The 20,491-nt window shown below is 38.1% G+C and overlaps 1 protein-coding gene across 9 annotated transcripts in view; it reads right to left on the bottom strand.

Annotated features, from left to right (window-relative positions):
- Positions 1-20,491, bottom strand: part of eif4g3a (eukaryotic translation initiation factor 4 gamma, 3a) — a 61,928-nt gene that overhangs the window by 14,393 nt on the left and 27,044 nt on the right. For 4 of the 9 annotated variants that reach the window (XM_049471790.1, XM_049471791.1, XM_049471795.1 and 1 more), the window contains 14 exons: positions 19,947-20,080; positions 15,066-15,191; positions 14,700-14,796; positions 12,945-13,745; positions 12,000-12,085; positions 11,636-11,873; positions 10,595-10,719; positions 6,402-6,524; positions 5,657-5,812; positions 5,041-5,238; positions 3,258-3,404; positions 2,322-2,558; positions 1,195-1,299; positions 338-473 (listed from right to left, as the gene is read on the bottom strand). In XM_049471790.1, coding sequence (XP_049327747.1) covers positions 338-473; positions 1,195-1,299; positions 2,322-2,558; positions 3,258-3,404; positions 5,041-5,238; positions 5,657-5,812; positions 6,402-6,524; positions 10,595-10,719; positions 11,636-11,873; positions 12,000-12,085; positions 12,945-13,745; positions 14,700-14,796; positions 15,066-15,191; positions 19,947-20,080 — 2,709 coding nt within the window. The remainder of the gene's footprint in view (positions 1-337; positions 474-1,194; positions 1,300-2,321; positions 2,559-3,257; positions 3,405-5,040; positions 5,239-5,656; positions 5,813-6,401; positions 6,525-10,594; positions 10,720-11,635; positions 11,874-11,999; positions 12,086-12,944; positions 13,746-14,699; positions 14,797-15,065; positions 15,192-19,946; positions 20,081-20,491) is intronic. The other 5 variants (XM_049471793.1, XM_049471796.1, XM_049471794.1 and 2 more) reach the window with 3 other exon arrangements.

Raw genomic sequence — 20,491 nt, 5'->3', positions numbered from 1 at the left:
AAGACAATAAACGTTCCGCCGCTTTAAATAAACACGATCAGAATTAAATCCTTCTTAGTAGTTTATCGGTTTGGGTCCGGATTGGAAAAAAAACTCTGGGTCCAGACCCAGACTGCGGTCCATCTATTAGTGACCTCTGTTCTATAGGAAAGTATTTAAAGAGAAAAACGATATATTGCTAATGATACGATATGGCACATCCCTATACAGAAAATACTAGTATTCTGGACATATTTTGCAGCTGTATTTTAAAGATTAAATGGTTTTATTGCTGCAAAAGTAAAAAAAAATAAAACTAAAAAACGAGTTAATGAGATGCTCTAATAATGGTACTGACCTGGTCGTCTCTTATCCTTGGACAGAAGCTGCTGATGGACTTTCCTCTGCTCCTCCTGCTCTTCAATCTTCGCCTCTTTATGGATCTGCTCGATGGTCTTGGGTCCCTGTTCAGCCCTGCGGGAGACCCAGTTATGCTACAGAAACAAACACACACACACACACAAGTCAGATGCTGAAAATTGCATTCTTTTTTTATTTATACATTTTATTTCAAGTTTTTTTTTGGAGGAAAGCGCAGCGACTCTGTGGTTCTGATACATCAGCTCACAGACGCAGCTTTGTGCTGATCCACATCACCCTAGGAGTGATGAGGGGAAAGAGAAGAGCGCCATCTACTGTACTGTACCCACCCAGAGAGAGCAAGACCAACTGTGCTCTCTCAGGGTTCTGGCAGCTGATGGCAAGCTGCATGACTGGGATTCAAACCAGCTAGACCACTCTGAGCCAACTGCATTCTTAAAGTGTAACTAAACCCTCTGGTTTTATCTGACTCCACCCTCAGCTCAAATTTGAAAAACGCAAAAAAAAATGGGAGAGGTAGTTTAGGAGGGGCATTGGGTGATGTATGGGTTTAGGGGTGGGGCAGGAGGGAGAGCTGATTGGGCTGAGCAGTTTGTCCCTGATAGCAGTGAGGTTCAGATGGCTGGACGTCTCAGGAATACTTCTAAACATTAGTGAATATTAATAATTGTTTATTGTGTTTAACGCTATTGTATTGGCTCTCAATCTATTTTCAATTACGTTTTGGTTACGTTAATTTATTCTCCAATTGGTTAATACATTTTATAAACTTACAGGAATAAAACTATATAAATATATATACACACACACATATATATATATATATATACATACCAGTCTGAGGTCTATCACGTCCTGCAGCATGAAGCGGATCCGTGATGAGGTTTTTCGCTCCTTGACGATTTTCTCCATCTGGTGGAAGTACTGGTCCATACGAGGCTATTCCAGGACACAGAACAGAGACTAATCAGAAACACTGGTAATGTTCACTTTTACTCACACTCATAACCCCCCAAAACACACACACACACACACACACACACAGTAAAACACACGAGATTCTCCAAAAATTACTTAAAAACAAACAGCCGCAAACCACAGTGTTAAAGTTGTAGTGTCGCAAATAAAAGAGTCAATTTATAAATGAGTCTAAATGAGTTAGTATAAAAAATACAGGTAATATGTTGGGGGAGGAGCTAATTATCTCTGGTTTGTTTTCACACACGAGAACCTTCTCTGGATTGAACTGTGGATCGATTGCGCAATCCTGTACATCACTTTTCTGTGTATAGCTTCAAAAACGTTTCGACTGGTGGCTGTTTTTTTATTACCGTATTTTTCGCACTATAAGTTATAAGTTAAGTAAACCTAATTAAAATTCCTAAAAAAAATAAATATATTTTTAAATTAATGCGTGCTGGATGTTAATCTACACAGACTTCTCTCCTGTTTGAAAACTGTTTATTTGAGTGAGTGAAGTGCTTCTGTTTATTTACAGTAAGCTTAGATTTCCAGATTTACACTAAGGCTGGGTGCAGCATACGTAGCATTAGCAGCTAACCGCTAGCACTAGCCAAGACAGCGCTACACTGAAGAATCCTGAGTGTTCCAGTAAGACAGGGTGATGTGAGCTAGCGGTTCGTCCCATGTAGCTTATTTTAACACGGTAAACACACCACACACTACTACAGACTGATATACACACATCTTAATGGTGAAAGAGCTAGCGCTTAGCACGGTTAGCGGGTAATGCTAATACTGCTCCAGCCTTGGTGCTGGAGAGACTTTACTGAAACTCCTGTATAACTCTGTACTTCACCAGAGGGGCTTTACTGCTTCTTACAACCCATTTGACGTGAATGATGTTAAACAGTGTAGCTAACGACAATTCAACAGATTCAAAATCTGCAAACCTGGCAACCCAGTGCTCAGTGTGCTGTACTGTACCCAGCCCTGCTCACCTTGGCCTTCTCGAAGTCCAGGTCTTTGCCGATGGTGGTGAGGAGGCGGCAGAGGCACTCCAGACTCTCGTCGTCGTGGTTCTTCAGCAGCTTCACCACACAGTCGTGCATGATGGGCTCGGTCAGCATCCGCAGCTTAAACAGCTCCCCGATGAACTTGATGTTTCCTGTGGAGCGACGGCGAGCTTTATCCTTCGCCTCCTCCAACTCCTCCTGCAGACGCTCCTTCTCAGTCACCTGCAAACGGAGAACAAAAACGAGACAAAAAGATCAACATTTCAGCTTTTATTTCCAGATATTTACAGCTGGATATGAAGATTCCACCTTCTGTCTGGAAAGTTTACAGATTAATCTTAGAACCAATTTAAAAGCAAATGAGTTTGATTTAGGGCGTGTCAGTATGTCTTTGCTATTGTAACGACAGGAAAAGTGTGAAACTTTGTGTGAAATATGTGAAATAAACCAATCAGAGTGTCTCTTGCACATCATTCCCTTTAAGAGTCAGGTGAGCTCTGACTTTGGTGGATTGCTATTTTAACGGTGCAGCTACCTGGCTGTGTCCAACACAAGGCTTTTAATGAAGCCTCTTTCAGTTGGTTTAGGTTGGTTTGTTTTAGGGGGGGGGGGGGGGTTTACTCCCTTCAGTCTCCTCTTTAGCAGGTAAAATGCATGCTCTACAGCGGTTATGTCTGACTAGGCCACTCTAAAACCGTCCACTTCTTGCCCCTGATGATCTTCTTTGTAGTTTTGGTTTGGCAGTGTGTTTTGGGTCATTTTAATGTAAAACCCAAATGTTCCAACATCCCACAGCAGAAATTATAAAGGGATTGGCCTCACTGTTAAACCTTTGTAGTGAAATATGTCCAAGAAACAAAGTCCATACACTAAAACAGTTAATATTCGTGTGTATATTTGTTTTTTTTCCTAGTCGCTCACCGATGATGCAGAGTCAAGCTCCTTCTGCTTCTTCTCAAAAGCAGCATCGTCCATTTTATCTCTCTCAAACTCCTTCTGGCAGCGGTTCAGGAGGAGCTTCCTGAAGTTCACGGTGGTGCCGGGTTTATCCGCCATGGGTACTTTCAGCTGCAGAGATGATAAAAAAAGCTTTTTTTACTGCAGTTTTACACTGTTATTATTAGGGGTGGGAATCACACGGCATATCACGATACGTTTTCACGATATGTTATCACGAAACAATATCATGATACAATATCACAATATGATACGGAATCACGATACAACATCAAGATACAGCATCCAAATACAGTATCAGGATACGATATCACAATAAATTTTCACAACACAATATCACGATATGGGATCACAATAATCTTGGCACGGTATTACGATACAATATAACAGCACGGTATCATGATACACAATCACGATATCATGATACACAATCACGATATGGTATCACGATACGATATCATGATACAATATCACAGCACGGTATCATGATACACAATTACGATATGGTATCACGATACGATATCATGAAACAATATCAAAGCACGGTATCATGATACACAATCACGATATGGTATCACGATACGGTATCACAATACGATATCATGAAACAATATCACAGCACGGTATCATGATACACAATCACGATATCATGATACACAATCACGATATGGCATCACGATACGGTATCACGATACGGTATCACGATACGATATCATGAAACAATATCACAGCACGGTATCATGATACACAATTACGATATGGTATCACGATACGGTATCACAATACGATATCATGATACAATATCACAGCACGGTATCATGATACACAATTACGATATGGTATCACGATACGGTATCACGATACGATATCATGAAACAATATCACAGCACGGTATCATGATACACAATTACGATATGGTATCACGATACGGTATCACAATACGATATCATGATACAATATCACAGCACGGTATCATGATACACAATTACGATATGGTATCACGATACGGTATCACAATACGATATCATGAAACAATATCACAGCACGGTATCATGATACACAGTTACTATATGGTATCACGATACGGTATCACAATACGATATCATGATACAATATCACAGCACGGTATCATGATACACAATTACGATATGGTATCACGATATGGTATCACGATACGATATCATGAAACAATATCACAGCACGGTATCATGATACACAATTACGATATGGTATCACGATACGGTATCACAATACGATATCATGAAACAATATTACAGCACGGTATCATGATACACAATTACGATACGGCATCACGATACGGTATCACGATACGATATCATGAAACAATATCACAGCACGGTATCATGATACACAATTACAATATGGTATCACGATACGATATCATGATACAATATTATGATACAATAGCGCGATACAGTCTCATGATATGATATCACAACAAGTTTTCATAATAAGGTATTATGATACAACATTACAATTCAATATCACTATACAATATTGCGATACAGCCTCACGATACAGTATCACAGAATGGTATCACGAAAAGGCATCACAATACTGTATCAAGATGTGTTATCACGATAGAATATCACGATACAGCATCATAATACAATATTAGGATATGGCATTATGATACAATATCATGATACAGTATCATAATTATAATGTATCGCAAATGAAAACTATACAATATTTTTTGTGATATATAAATAACATAGAAAAGTACCGTAGCCAGGCAGTGGCACATGTTGGCGTAGGCCACAGAGAAGCTGGGCTCGTCGATGGCTTTCTCAAACACCAGATCTATCACTCCTTTCAGACGCTCCTCTGTGTTTATGGTGAGATCTGTCACCTGCTTCATCAGGGACGTGAACATCTGCGGCGTCAGCTTATTCAGGATGCTGCGGACCTTCTTCAGAACATCCTGCAGGAGAAAACAGAAAACACATCATCATCAGTTTTTCTGATTAAATTCTGTTTTTTTTCTCTACTTTACTGCTATATTGCATTTACCTGGATTATCGGATATCGGGAAACACTAGATACAGATAGAGATTTCTTTACATGGGTATCTCTAAGCCCCTATCTCTATCATTGTGAGCCTGTTGGGAACATCAGCTAAAAGCGCTGTTTTTGGGAATACTGGGGAGAACAGAAGTGGGCTATTGGACTTTAGTTTGTACTCTTTATCATGTTTCACTACAACCCAAAGCCGCTGTGCTTTTAAACACAGTGTTTTCAATGGGACATGCAGCGCAGATGTACACGGCTGCTGGCAGTGACCACAGCACAGACCACGTGTGTAAACAGCATGGAGCAGCAGAGACAGTGTTTGTTCATACCTGTGTTTTCTGGGTCTCCTGGTCTTCAGTAGCAGCTTCTCTCTTCATGCCGGGTTTCCAGGCGTTTTCTGCTTTCTTCAGCTGAACATCGTCGTTCACAGAGACGTTCATTATGATTTTACGCGGCGGCGGCCGACGAGCTCCGAGACTGAGCAGCTGAGAACAAACACAAACACAAATAAAACACATTACAGATACATTTCAGCACATTTCATACAAAACTGCATCAAAACCTTGGATATTTACGCAATTTCCTTTTTATACAAGGTTCTTACAGGTTTCAGTGAGTTAAATTTAAGACTTTTTAACAGAAATACAGAAAAAGTAATTAATTTAATTTAATGAAATATTAAAACAGATATAATTATTAAATTATATTTAAATTATTATTAAAAACAATGAACATTTCAACATCTAAATCAAATATACCTTAAACTAAATAAAATTCTGGTTGTTATATATTATGTGCATCACTAATAATAATTATATTACTTTTAACCTTCTGATGTGCCCAGAAAACATGCAATAAATAAATAGAAATACTTAGAAAGGCTCAACATGTAAAATAAGGTGAATTTCACCTTTAAGAACATCTGTAGACGTCAAATATGACGTGTGGAAAATATTAAAAGCATGCAAGAAGCTCCAAAAAGATGCATATTACATAAACGAGTGTGTATATATATATATATATATATATATATGTGTGTGTGTGTGTGTGTGTGTGTTGTAATGAATCACTCACGGGTGGTCCTCTCATCCCGGGTAACTGGCGGGTGAAGTCAGCGAACGCTGGGGTGAAGTCGGGCCCTCGGATCATCAGCCGGGGATCCACCATCCGGATCAGCGGGACTTTAGTCTGATTAATCTAAAATAAAAAAAAAAAACAGAACAAAAACGCCGCAGTTCCATGAGTTTACCAGCAGAGGGAGAAACAAACTCCAGCCAATCAGAAGCCTCAGAGCTGAATAAAATTACTGACATTCATAAAATATTAGAAACAGAGCAAAACACATCAAATCTGTACCGAGAACAGCTGATTATATTATCAAACTACTGAGCTCACTACTATTATTACTAATAAAATTACTTTTTATTGCTTAATTTGTTGTGATATTTAAAATATTTGGGAATTTTACCAAACTTTGCCAAAAGTCAATAAACAATAAACTGTCATAATACTAATAAATGCAACCTGTGCAATTTAAAATATTTATTTTTTTGCAAAACATATACACACATGAAAAATATATAATAAAGAAAAGAGAAACATTTTTTTTAAAAATCACATCCTATATCTTGCATTTAAACAATTAATAAAAACCGAAAAGATATAGGCTGATGCTTTAGTGTTTTTTTATTATTATTTTACAAATGGTCTGCATTGTAGATTAATACTTAACTCACTCCAGTTTCTGAATCAGTTTCTCTGATTTTGCTATTTATAGGTTTATGTTTGAGTAAAATGAACATTGTTGTTTTATTCTATAAACTACAGACAACATTTCTCCCAAATTACAAATAAAAATATTCTCATTTAGAGCATTTATTTACAGAAAATGAGAAATGACTGAAATAACAAAAAAGATGCAGAACTTTCAGACCTCAAATAATGCAAACAAAACAAGTTCATATTCATAAAGAGATTTTAAGAGTTTTGAAATAATTAATATTTGGTGGAATAATCCTGGTTGGTTTTTAATCACAGTTTTAATTTCATGCATCTTGGCATCATGTTCTCCTCCACCAGTCTTACACACTGCTTTTGGATAACTTTATGCTTTACTTTACAAGTTTGATGGCTTGTGATCAACCATCTTCCTCTTGATTATATTCCCGAGGTTTTTAATTTGGTAAAATCAAAGCAAATCATCAATTTTTAATGGGCTTAATTTTTTCCAGACTTGTATATATTCAGTTTTATGAGGTAGAGTCACCTGGAATTCAGGCTCTCAGTTAACAGCTGTGCTGAACTCATCAAGAGTTAATTACTTGATTTTTTTGTCTCTTAATGTAAAGTTTGAGAGCATCAGTTAAAGTAAAGTAGTGAAGAGGTAGAGTTACAGGTATACAGTGAATAGTGAATATTTGAGTAATGTTCGAATCCAGGTTATGAGAAGAAACAACTACTCAACAACTAAATAAAGAAAAACAAAAATGAAGGTCAGTCAATTTAAAAGTCAATTTCAAGAACTTTGAAAGTTAGGATGATGAAACTGGCACTCATCAGGACCGCTATTTAGGTTTGCTTAACACTGTTTTTAAGTTACTACATGATTCCTTATGTGTTCCTTCATAATCTGATAGATCACTTCACTATTCATTTACTATGTAGGAAAAAAATAAAAAAGGTAAACCGTCCCCATCACAGAACCCCTCTGTGTGTGTTCCTCATGTTATCAACAACATGTTTAACAAATTACAGCTCATTCATCACATGACTGAAGCTCAGCTCAGAGTGGAAAGCAGATGGCAGCAGTCAGACACGGAGAAATGATTCTGAAACTACAAACTTAACCTGAAACTGAAAGCACTAAATGAAAGCAGGAGATGAGAAACAGGTGTGTGACTGTCGTTTCCTGTCATCTACCACCCTGTAGCTCCTGTAGCTGATCAGCAGGTCAGGTTGAGGAGGCAGCGAGACGAACAACAGTTAAAAACGTTTTAAAATAGAGATTTTTACACTAATAACTTTATCAGTCTTAACAATGTCATATGTTACTTTATAACATGTGTAATAATGCCCTGCTAAGTGCAGTTCAGCCACTGACCTAGTCTTAGAGTCTCTCAGAGTAAAACACCAAATCCACCGGAGATCCTATTTAAACCTACAGTTACTCACACACAGAGATGGGTAGAGTCCAGATCCAGAAAATAAAAATCCACCCCAGGGTTGGATTTTTACTTTTAACTAGTGTAAACAGAACTGTTCTAAACATCTAAACACCTACCTATCTCAACTGTAATTGGCTGGTGGTGTTTTTCCTCCATAGACTAATTCTAACCATTTGTTTCTTAGCTCTGAATTACTGGGTAAAGTATATAAACACTGATGTGTTATTCGCACAAATAACACAGGAATGAACTGCATGCTGTTTCTATCTCCTATCTGACGAGACGGCGTCGCTGATTAGTTTCAGCTCTGCTCTGCCTGTGGGCGGTCCCGAGCCGAGGTGGGCGGGGCCATGATGAATACTAATTCACAGGTTGATGTAGACACGGTGCTTTTCCTGATCGACTCGTTTTGTTTTTCTGAATATTTTCTATTTTATTTAAAAAGCAGCTGCAGACAATGAGGAAGAGTTTCATCATGTGCAGCATCTTTGTAGAGAGACTACTGTATTTCAGAATACAAAACAACAAGAAAAAGAGGATTTTAGAGAAAAGAGACCACTAAGAAATATTTTTTAAGAGTTTTTAAAGAGTTTTTGAGGTTCTGCTGACACCCTGGAGAAAACTTTACAGGCCAGATCCTCACAGTTTAGTCACACAGTTCACTAAAAGCATAAAAGCACCAAAGTGAACATTAGTTAAACTGTGTTAAACTGTGTTAAAGTGTGTAAAAGTGTGTAAATGAGGAGCGGTTTGCTGAGTCAGTGCAGATCAGGGTGTGAAATCGAGGATCTGATGTGGGCAGGACGGATTTTCCCGCCTGTCTTTTGGTTAAATGGAGAACACGGCCAAGTGTGACATAAGCATAATGCAATTTTAATGGAAACAGGATGTGTGAAGCAGGTTCTGAGCAGAGAGTTACCCAGCAGAGACCGGCATGAGCTGCAGTATAAAACCTGTACACTGTCCTGTAGTGCAGCATAGGACAGTTTCCCAGACTGATACTAAGCCTAGTCTTTGTAAGTAAAAAGGGTAAAAGTATATTTAAGAGCAATAAAAGTATGTTTAAATTAGGTAAAGAATACTAAAAGTACATTTTCTATTTAATATACTTATATTAACTATACTTTCTCTGTATTTCCATGTGTTTTAAAAGTGGCACTCTTTATTATTTAGTTTCTAAACTGAGGCAGAAGCATTTCTGAGTGGAGAAGAATATAATAATAATAAAAATAATATTTTATTTATATGGCGCCTTTCCTGAAAGGCGCTTAATAACACAGCCATAGTCAGAAGGTATAGTGCATAAGAACAAGCATGCATACAAGCACTTACACCTAACAAATAAACGACATGTGCAAGTATTAAAAAAAAAAATGATGAGGAACATACAATAAAATAGGGTATCCAAATAAAAGTATATTAACAGCAGTACGCTACCCTAAAAAGATTAGTTTTTAGTAAAGATTTAAAAGAATTCAGGCTGTCTGCAACACAAATATTTACGGGGAGCTGATTTCACAATCAATATGGATAAAATATTGTGTTTAATGGTATCAGTGTGCTGAAACCACCATCCCTGCTAATCCTAATAATATACTCATTCTAAAAACTGGAGTATAGGGTCATGGAACTTTTCGTGGGAGTTCTTCTTCTTCTGGTCACGTCACGCGTCTTTAAGTACTTACGTCACACGTACAGCCTCTAAAAGAGGATCCGGCTCAGTTTTACTGAACGCGAGCGGCTGGTGGAGCAGCGGGGACTTCAGAAGAGGAAACTCAGAGCTCAGTAGCTCCTCCATTCACTCATAGTAAAACCAAAGAAACCAAGGAGTGAAGTTTCTGACTGAGCTCTCTCTCTCTCTCTCTCTCTTCCTCTCTATCGCTCTCTCTCACTCTCTTTCTTAAACTGAACATAACCTGGATTCGGATTCATCCATTCTGAAAGGAGACCTCTTCACACCCGCCCAGTTTAAAATGATTCTTGAATAAAGTTTAAAGAGCTGTGAAACTGGAGAAACGTAGCTGATGAATGTTACTCTGTACAGGGACAGCGGTGCACTGGATTAGTGAACTGAAACAGAAAGTCGTGAGCTGAGGTTCTCACCTTGTCCAGAACGACGTCACTGATTGGAGGAAGGCCCTCTGGTTTCTGCACACACGCCGGCATGAACTGGAACCCCAGCAGGAACTCCCGGTCATACTGCTTCTTACCATTGGGCGGCTCAGACTCTAAAACAGGCAAAAACACAGAATATAAATCAGAGAGACAGAGAGACCTTAATAGTGAACCAATCACATTTCACCACTACCACTTTTGCTTATGCGTGCTTAGGGGTGGGGGGTGTCCTGATTCTTGTTAGGATGGAGGGGTATGTTGTTTTGGGGCTACATGACCCATAAAACAGAGCTTTTTCAGAGGAACACTCCAAACAGAGGGGTATGAAAATCAAAAGATGGCGAAAAAAGCGACACCCAAATTTCTGTATTTTCCTTGTTAAAAGTGACGATTAGCTTCAATGTTTTATTTTCTTGATAGAAGGGCTGCAACGATTCATCGATATAATCGACAATGTCGATTATTAAAATTTATCGACTAAAAACATATTGGTCGACTAATCATTAATTAATATTTTTTTTTATGGCATTGCATTTAGACTTTTAAATGCCTTTTAAATCTCTTGTTCAGCCAGTTCTATAGTTTTTAGAGATGGAGGACATCTCAGAAATAATCGTTGACTAATCAATTAATCGAAAAAAAAAAATCATCAGATTAGTCGACTACCAAAATAATCATTAGTTGCAGCCCTACTTGAGAGCAAGCACAAATCCATTGCTATTTAACCTATAGCTAACTTTCCCGTTCCACCTTAAATGGTGCAACAGATGCAGGGAAGAGGCTGAAACTGTTGTTCTAGTCCATTTAAGGTGGAATCGAAGGGGAAAAACAGTGGAAAGATGGAAGATGGATGATAGCAAGCATAATCCATTTTTTTCATTATGGTTTGTGTACCTAAAGTGTAACTAAACCCCCTGCTTTTAGCTGACTCCTCCCTTAGCTTGGAAGAGGCACACAGGGTGATGTATGGGTTTAGGGGCGGGGCAGGAGGGAGAGGGAAACCTACTATAACGCTGAGATAGTTCTTACCCTCCTGGATGATTAGTGGAGTTCCTGTAGAGGTCTTCTTGTCCTCAGTGCTCCCACTGTCCACACTCTCCGTCTCTGACGCGTGTCCGGCTCCGTTACGCAGTGGCTCCGGATCAGGTTCTCCGTTCTCCTCCAGAACCGCCAGGTTCTCCTGCACTTCCTCCGCTGGAGCTGAACCGTTCCTGCTCTCCTGTCCAGACGTCTCGTCCCGAGAAGACTCGTCCTTACTGACCGCCTCCTGGAGGAGTAAAGACGAGAAGAAAAGTGTCCAAACTTTTGACTGGTACTGTATAACATCAGTTCAGCATCATAAATAAAAAAAAACACCACAGACACACACACACACACACACACACACACACACCTCCTTCTCCTTGTGAAGAGGCTCCACATCCACACACTCTTCATTTGGTCTTTTCCAGCCCTTTGGTGCAACAGAAGCAGCTTGTGCTGAAACAGAGAGAATAAATGCTTTAATAAATGAAGTCAGTGTGAGAATATGAGCGATACTTCGATACTCAATATATCACAATTAGACAAATCTCTACGATACTTTACAGCATCTGTGTTACTGAAAAAGGATAAAATACTACTAATTAAATACCAGGAATTATGGATTTATTTGTATTTCAGTTTCACACAATTTAACAACCGGTTATCTTCACCAAACTCAAATTAAGCACAAAATACACCAGTAAATTTATTCTGATTCATGTGTCCAAATTAAAGACTTCAAATCAGGGATTTTTACTTGATTTAAGTCATAACTCACAAAGGCTGGAGCTGTATTAGCATTAGCCGCTAACCACAGCGCTAGCTCTTTTGCCATTCAGATGGGAGTCTGTGTGTTTACCGTGTTTAAACAAGCTACGTGGGATAAACCGCTTGCTGATATCATCCTGGCTTACTGGAACACTCAGGGTTTCTTAGTGTAGCTCTATCGGGCAGCATTTACTAGCGCTAAGCGCTGCTAGCCTCGCTGCTAATCGCGCAAAAATCCTGAAAATCTAAGCTTTACTCGCACAAATAAACAGTTTTAAGAATTAGCAATTACAGTTTTGTTTTCTAGGGTGCCCGCAGCAGTGATACCTGCTGAATTAAAGGGAAAACATGGCGACACCCTTGTTCCTTATTAGTGTCACTTAAAATGCGCCTTTTAATCCGTAAAATACAGTATTTCAAAGCGGACATAATATACCTCTTTTAGTTAAAATAATCAGCCACAATCATTTGCATGATTAGTAAATGAAATTTTATATTTTGTGCAATTGCTACTGGTGAATCAATGTTTTGGTTAAGTGTAGTTTACCTGTTGGCATCATTTTTCTGGAGTTAGTTTGTGCACTCTGTGCATCTGGGTAGACGTTAGCGTGGGTCTCCTGCAGTGCAGCTTCATTTTTCAGCAGGATGTTTGAGTCTGTGCTTCTGTTAATTTCATCACTTTCGCTGGAAGTCGGCAGAAGCACCATGGAGAGTCCAGGAGGGGGCGCTAGAGGAGTCACGCTGATGCTCGAGGAGGTGGATGAAGGCTGGGAACCGGAGTCGAGTGCTGAAGAAGGCTGATGACCCTCTGTCTGGAGGAGATGCTCTCTTAAAACCTGCGCTTCGTTCTGAGGAGGATCCAGCAGAACCGGGCTCAGCGCTGAGAGGAGATGGTTGGGGAGAGGAGCAGGAAGGATCTCCTGAGATTGAAAATCTGATTCGCCGCAGGGAGACGGAGCCGGAGACTCGGATAAACCGTTAACGGCTTTGGGAGGAGGCGAGGGGGAGGCGGACGGACTGGGAGAAGCTTCTGGAGGAGAGATTTCTGTATCCGGTGTTTGAGTTTGAGCTAAAAGCGCAGGAACCGCAGGAACCGCCGGGAGATGCTCCTCAGGTTCTCCTGCGGCGGTGGGCTTACAGGTGCTGAGAGGAAGAGGAAGAGGAAGAGGAAGAGGGAGGCTGGGGGGAGATGCAGAGAGGGAGATCTCTGGTTCCAGGAGAGAGGGGGAGGAGGAGGAGTCTGATAACGGAAGACTGGAAGCTTCCCTTCTGTCTGTAGAGGAATCTGAAGGCCTGAGTTCAGGAGACGATGCTTTACGGGGGCCGGAGTCCGTTCTAGGCTTTTCCTCTAAAATAAACATACAGAAATTCAGTGGTTTTACATTAAATATTACACATTTTTAACAAATATTAGAATTTTCAGCAACAAACACAGTCAAATTAGATTTGATGCATATAATCGTTCATCTGGTAGATATTGTCATGTAAATCTAAAAAGACTGTTAATTCTTTATTCTTATAAAAAGGTACTTTGGCATTGCAGAAAACATTGCATATCGATTAAAGTATTAATACTTAGTATTTAAAAATTATTTTTGTTACTTTGACACAAGGTTGCAATGATTAGTTCAATCAATCTATCAATTAATCAATCAATCAATTAATCAAATCAACTATTACTCAATACATTGAGGGTAGCCCTCATTTACAATGTAGCTAATAAAATATAATAAATAAATATAATAAATAATATAAAATAAATATAAAAAAGATAAAAATATAAATGAGAATTTTAGTAGGAATCATAAAATCATAAGTATTAAAATGAAAAGGTAATAAAGAAATGATAAGAATGGATCTAAAGATAAATAAATAAAACTAAGAACATATAAGAGAAAAAAATAAATAAATAAAAGAAACTGTAAAGTAAGGTTAAGAGACAGCTAAAACAAACCAAAATAAAATAAAAAAATAACTGAAAATGAAATAATACCAAAAACAACTTAAAAAACTTACCAAAAATCATTTAAAAAAGTATAATAATATATAAAAAAAATATATAATCAACTGTCTAAAGGCTGGTTAAAGGCTAGAAGTTCCCATCCCAAAGTTTTTTTGAAAGGTTTTTTGTGTACCTGGTGTCCTGTAGTGCATCCAAGGCTTTAGAGGAGGTCCTAAAATATACTAGCTCCTAATGATGCTGATTTCATGATTCCTTTTTACTGTGTTTAACTGATCTAAGTGAGTTAAATCCGAGTTAAATCTGAGTTAAATCTTCTAATCTAAAGGTGAAATGATTTACCTGAGGCAGGTTTGATGTCTGTAGACACAGGGCTGAGTCTGTAGGGTGGATCCATGCTGTAGGATATCTGCTCTGGAGTCTGACTGGCGCTCCGCTGCTAAAAAACAAACAATATACTGGATTATTTTATTGATTTATTAATATTTTAAAAATCCAGGTCTGGAAAGTAAAATTCCATCATTTTCATGGTTTAAAAGTAGAGGAAAGTAAAAATCCATCCCAGGGTTTTGTACTGACTGCCTGGGAGGCTCTGCTGCAGCTCAGGCAGTTGGTACAAAACTCTGGGATGGATTTTTACTTTCCTCTACTTTTAAACCATGAAAATTATATTTTTAACGCAAATTCTCCAATTCTGAATAACCGTACCTGAGGAGGTGTGGGGGTGGAGTAGGTGCGGCCCATAGGGGGGGTGGGATTCCTGCTCCCGGACATGATCTCCTCCGTGATGTCCTTTCCACCCTGGTTGGGATCCCGGATCCGGATCTGTGAGGACAATGATACAGAAAGCACAGAGCCACTCACTAAAGCAGCAGAAACACACTGTTTTAATTCAGATTCAATTCGATATTGATTCATTCGGGAATATTTCATATTACCGTATTTTTAGGACTATAAGGCGCACCTAAAATCCTTTAATACAGAGTTATACAGTAGTTTCAGTGAAGTTTCTCCAGCATTAAGGCTGGAGCAGTACTAGCATTAGCCACTAACCACGCTCGATATTTCCCCGTTCAGAGGTGAGTATTATCGGACTGTAGCCTGCGGCTAACCCTGGCTAGCACTGCTGCTAGCATTAGCATTACCTGCTCACCGCGTTAGCTCTTCCATCATTCAGAGGTGAGTATAAATCAGACTGTAGCTTTTGCATTTACAGTGTTAAAACAAGCTACGTGGGTCGAACCGCTAGCTGATATCACCCAGACTATCGGTTGACTAGCCGCTAATGCTAATGGGAATCTAAGCTTACTCTGAATAAACTCTAAATAAACTGAAGTTCTTTTTTATTCACCCGAATAAACAGTTTTTTTGGGAAAGAAATCTGTGTAGATTAACATCCAGCACTTGTTTAACTTGTTTTTTATTACAGTTTTGTTTACTTACATTGTTTAGAGAGGGTTTAACTCAAAAACACAGTCTAGAGGATAAAAGAAAAATAGGATTGTGCCCATTTTTTGGGCTTTGTTACGCAGTATTGTATTCAGAACCCCTCGTTCTTTCCATTCTCTGAACTGGCACACCCACGCGCTGGCGTTCATCACCAGCGGAGCTCCGTTTAGATGTTAGATGTTCAGCGTAGTAAAAGTTAAGGGTTATTTCCAGCCCACAAAATCTGAAGTGTGTGAGAGTAGAAGTGAAGCTGAAAGATCAATAGCAGATAACAGCAGGCCCGTGTGAGCTGGCTGAAGAATGAAGGGTTCATTTCTGTTTCACTCCCAATTAATCTAAACCCATTTAAACCTGAAACATGGTGTAAGAACCCCACTGCTGTTATACTCTTATACCATACTGTTATACTGCACTGTTATACTGTTATACTGCACTGTTATACTGTTATACTGCACTGTTATACTGTTATACTGTTATACTGCACTGTTACACTGTTATACTGCACTGTTATACTGTTATACTGCACTGTTATACTGTTATACTGTTATACTGCACTGTTACACTGTTATACTGCACTGTTATACTGTTATACTGCACTGTTATACTGTTATACTGTTATACTGCACTGTTATACTGTTATACTGTTATACTGCACTGTTACACTGTTATACTGCACTGTTACACTGTTATACTGTTATACTGCACTGTTACACTGTTATACTGCACTGTTATACTGTTATACTGCACTGTTATACTGTTATACTGTTATACTGCACTGTTACACTGTTATACTGCACTGTTATACTGTTATACTGCACTGTTATACTGTTATACTGCACTGTTACACTGTTATACTGCACTGTTACACTGTTATACTGCACTGTTATACTGCACTGTTACACTGTTATACTGCACTGTTACACTGTTATACTGCACTGTTATACTGTTATACTGCACTGTTACACTGTTATACTGCACTGTTATACTGCACTGTTACACTGTTATACTGCACTGTTATACTGTTATACTGCACTGTTATACTGCACTGTTATTATACTGCACTGTTATACTGCACTGTTATACTGCACTGTTACACTGTTATACTGCACTGTTATACTGCACTGTTACACTGTTATACTGCACTGTTACACTGTTATACTGCACTGTTATACTGTTATACTGCAGTGTTATACTGTTATACTGCACTGTTATTATACTGCACTGTTATACTGCACTGTTATACTGCACTGTTATTATACTGCACTGTTATACTGTTATACTGCAGTGTTATACTGTTATACTGCACTGTTATTATACTGCACTGTTATACTGCACTGTTATACTGCACTGTTATTATACTGCACTGTTATACTGCACTGTTACACTGTTATACTGCACTGTTATACTGCACTGTTATACTGCACTGTTATACTGTTATACTGCAGTGTTATACTGTTATACTGCACTGTTATTATACTGCACTGTTATACTGCACTGTTATACTGTTATACTGCACTGTTATACTGCACTGTTATACTGCACTGTTATACTGCACTGTTATTATACTGTACTGTTATACTGTACTGTTATACTGCACTGTTATACTGTTATACTGCACTGTTATACTGCACTGTTATACTGCACTGTTATTATACTGTACTGTTATACTGCACTGTTATACTGCACTGTTATTATACTGTACTGTTATACTGTACTGTTATACTCTTATACCGTACTGTTATACTGCACTGTTATTATACTGCACTGTTATACTGTTATACTGCACTGTTATTATACTGCACTGTTATACTGTTATACTGCACTGTTATACTGCACTGTTATACTGCACTGTTATACTGTTATACCGTACTGTTATACTGCACTGTTATTATACTGCACTGTTATACTGTTATACTGCACTGTTATTATACTGCACTGTTATACTGTTATACTGCACTGTTATACTGTTATACTGTTATACTGCACTGTTACACTGTTATACTGCACTGTTATACTGCACTGTTACACTGTTATACTGCACTGTTACACTGTTATACTGCACTGTTACACTGTTATACTGCACTGTTACACTGTTATACTGCACTGTTATACTGCACTGTTACACTGTTATACTGCACTGTTATACTGTTATACTGCACTGTTATACTGCACTGTTATTATACTGCACTGTTATACTGCACTGTTATACTGCACTGTTACACTGTTATACTGCACTGTTATACTGCACTGTTATACTGCACTGTTATACTGTTATACTGCAGTGTTATACTGTTATACTGCACTGTTATTATACTGCACTGTTATACTGCACTGTTACACTGTTATACTGCACTGTTATACTGCACTGTTATACTGCACTGTTATACTGTTATACTGCAGTGTTATACTGTTATACTGCACTGTTATTATACTGCACTGTTATACTGCACTGTTATACTGTTATACTGCACTGTTATACTGCACTGTTATACTGCACTGTTATACTGTTATACTGCAGTGTTATACTGTTATACTGCACTGTTATTATACTGCACTGTTATACTGCACTGTTATACTGTTATACTGCACTGTTATACTGCACTGTTATACTGCACTGTTATTATACTGTACTGTTATACTGTACTGTTATACTGTACTGTTATACTGTACTGTTATACTGCACTGTTATACTGTTATACTGCACTGTTATACTGCACTGTTATACTGCACTGTTATACTGTTATACTGCAGTGTTATACTGTTATACTGCACTGTTATTATACTGCACTGTTATACTGCACTGTTATACTGTTATACTGCACTGTTATACTGCACTGTTATACTGCACTGTTATACTGCACTGTTATTATACTGTACTGTTATACTGTACTGTTATACTGTACTGTTATACTGTACTGTTATACTGCACTGTTATACTGTTATACTGCACTGTTATACTGCACTGTTATTATACTGTACTGTTATACTGCACTGTTATACTGCACTGTTATTATACTGTACTGTTATACTGTACTGTTATACTCTTATACCGTACTGTTATACTGCACTGTTATTATACTGCACTGTTATACTGTTATACTGCACTGTTATTATACTGCACTGTTATACTGTTATACTGCACTGTTATACTGTTATACTGCACTGTTATACTGCACTGTTATACTGCACTGTTATACTGTTATACCGTACTGTTATACTGCACTGTTATTATACTGCACTGTTATACTGTTATACTGCACTGTTATTATACTGCACTGTTATACTGTTATACCGTACTGTTATACTGCACTGTTATTATACTGCACTGTTATACTGTTATACTGCACTGTTATTATACTGCACTGTTATACTGTTATACCGTACTGTTATACTGCACTGTTATTATACTGCACTGTTATACTGTTATACTGCACTGTTATTATACTGCACTGTTATACTGCACTGTTATACTGTTATACTGCAGTGTTATACTGTTATACTGCACTGTTATTATACTGCACTGTTATACTGCACTGTTATACTGTTATACTGCAGTGTTATACTGTTATACTGCACTGTTATACTGTTATACTGCACTGTTATACTGCACTGTTATACTGCACTGTTATACTGCACTGTTATTATACTGTACTGTTATACTGTACTGTTATACTGTACTGTTATACTGCACTGTTATACTGTTATACTGCACTGTTATACTGCACTGTTATACTGCACTGTTATTATACTGTACTGTTATACTGCACTGTTATACTGCACTGTTATTATACTGTACTGTTATACTGTACTGTTATACTCTTATACCGTACTGTTATACTGCACTGTTATTATACTGCACTGTTATACTGTTATACTGCACTGTTATTATACTGCACTGTTATACTGTTATACTGCACTGTTATTATACTGCACTGTTATACTGTTATACTGCACTGTTATACTGTTATACTGCACTGTTATACTGCACTGTTATACTGCACTGTTATACTGCACTGTTATACTGCACTGTTATACTGCACTGTTATACTGCACTGTTATACTGTTATACCGTACTGTTATACTGCACTGTTATTATACTGCACTGTTATACTGTTATACTGCACTGTTATGAATACTCACTGGCTTTTTCTCGCGCTTGGCGGGTGGAGGCTGCTGCTGCTGCTGCTGCTGCTGGACTGTAGGCACTATGATGGGGGCGGAGGAGGGGAACACCGTCTGACCCGGAAAATACGCCGGACCTGCAGCTGCTGCAGCTGAGAGAGAGAGAGAGAGAGAGAGAGAGAGAGAAAGATGATCACAAACCATCAAACCAAACTGAACTGCTTGAATTTTTGCACCAGGAGTAAAGCAGCATAAAGTTATCCAAAAGCAGTGTGTAAGACTGGTGGAGGAGAACATGATGCCAAGATGCATGAAATTAAAACTGTGATTAAAAACCAACCAGGGTTATTCCACCAAATATTGATTTCTGAATTAATTATTTAAGGTCTGAAAGCTCTGCATCCTTCTTATTATTTTGATTATTTTTCAGTTTCTGCAAATAAATGCTCTAAATGACAATGTCTGTAGTTTATATAATAAAACAACAATGTTACTGTTAAAATCAGAAAAAAAATATAATTTTGACAAATATATAAAGAAAGAAAGATAGGTATATATATGTA

The sequence above is a fragment of the Astyanax mexicanus genome, chromosome 24, assembly GCF_023375975.1.
Source record: "Astyanax mexicanus isolate ESR-SI-001 chromosome 24, AstMex3_surface, whole genome shotgun sequence".
NCBI classification, from domain to species: domain Eukaryota; kingdom Metazoa; phylum Chordata; class Actinopteri; order Characiformes; family Acestrorhamphidae; genus Astyanax; species Astyanax mexicanus.
The sequence above is the reverse complement of the archived record's forward strand: the minus strand, read 5'-3'. Positions and strand labels throughout refer to the sequence as shown.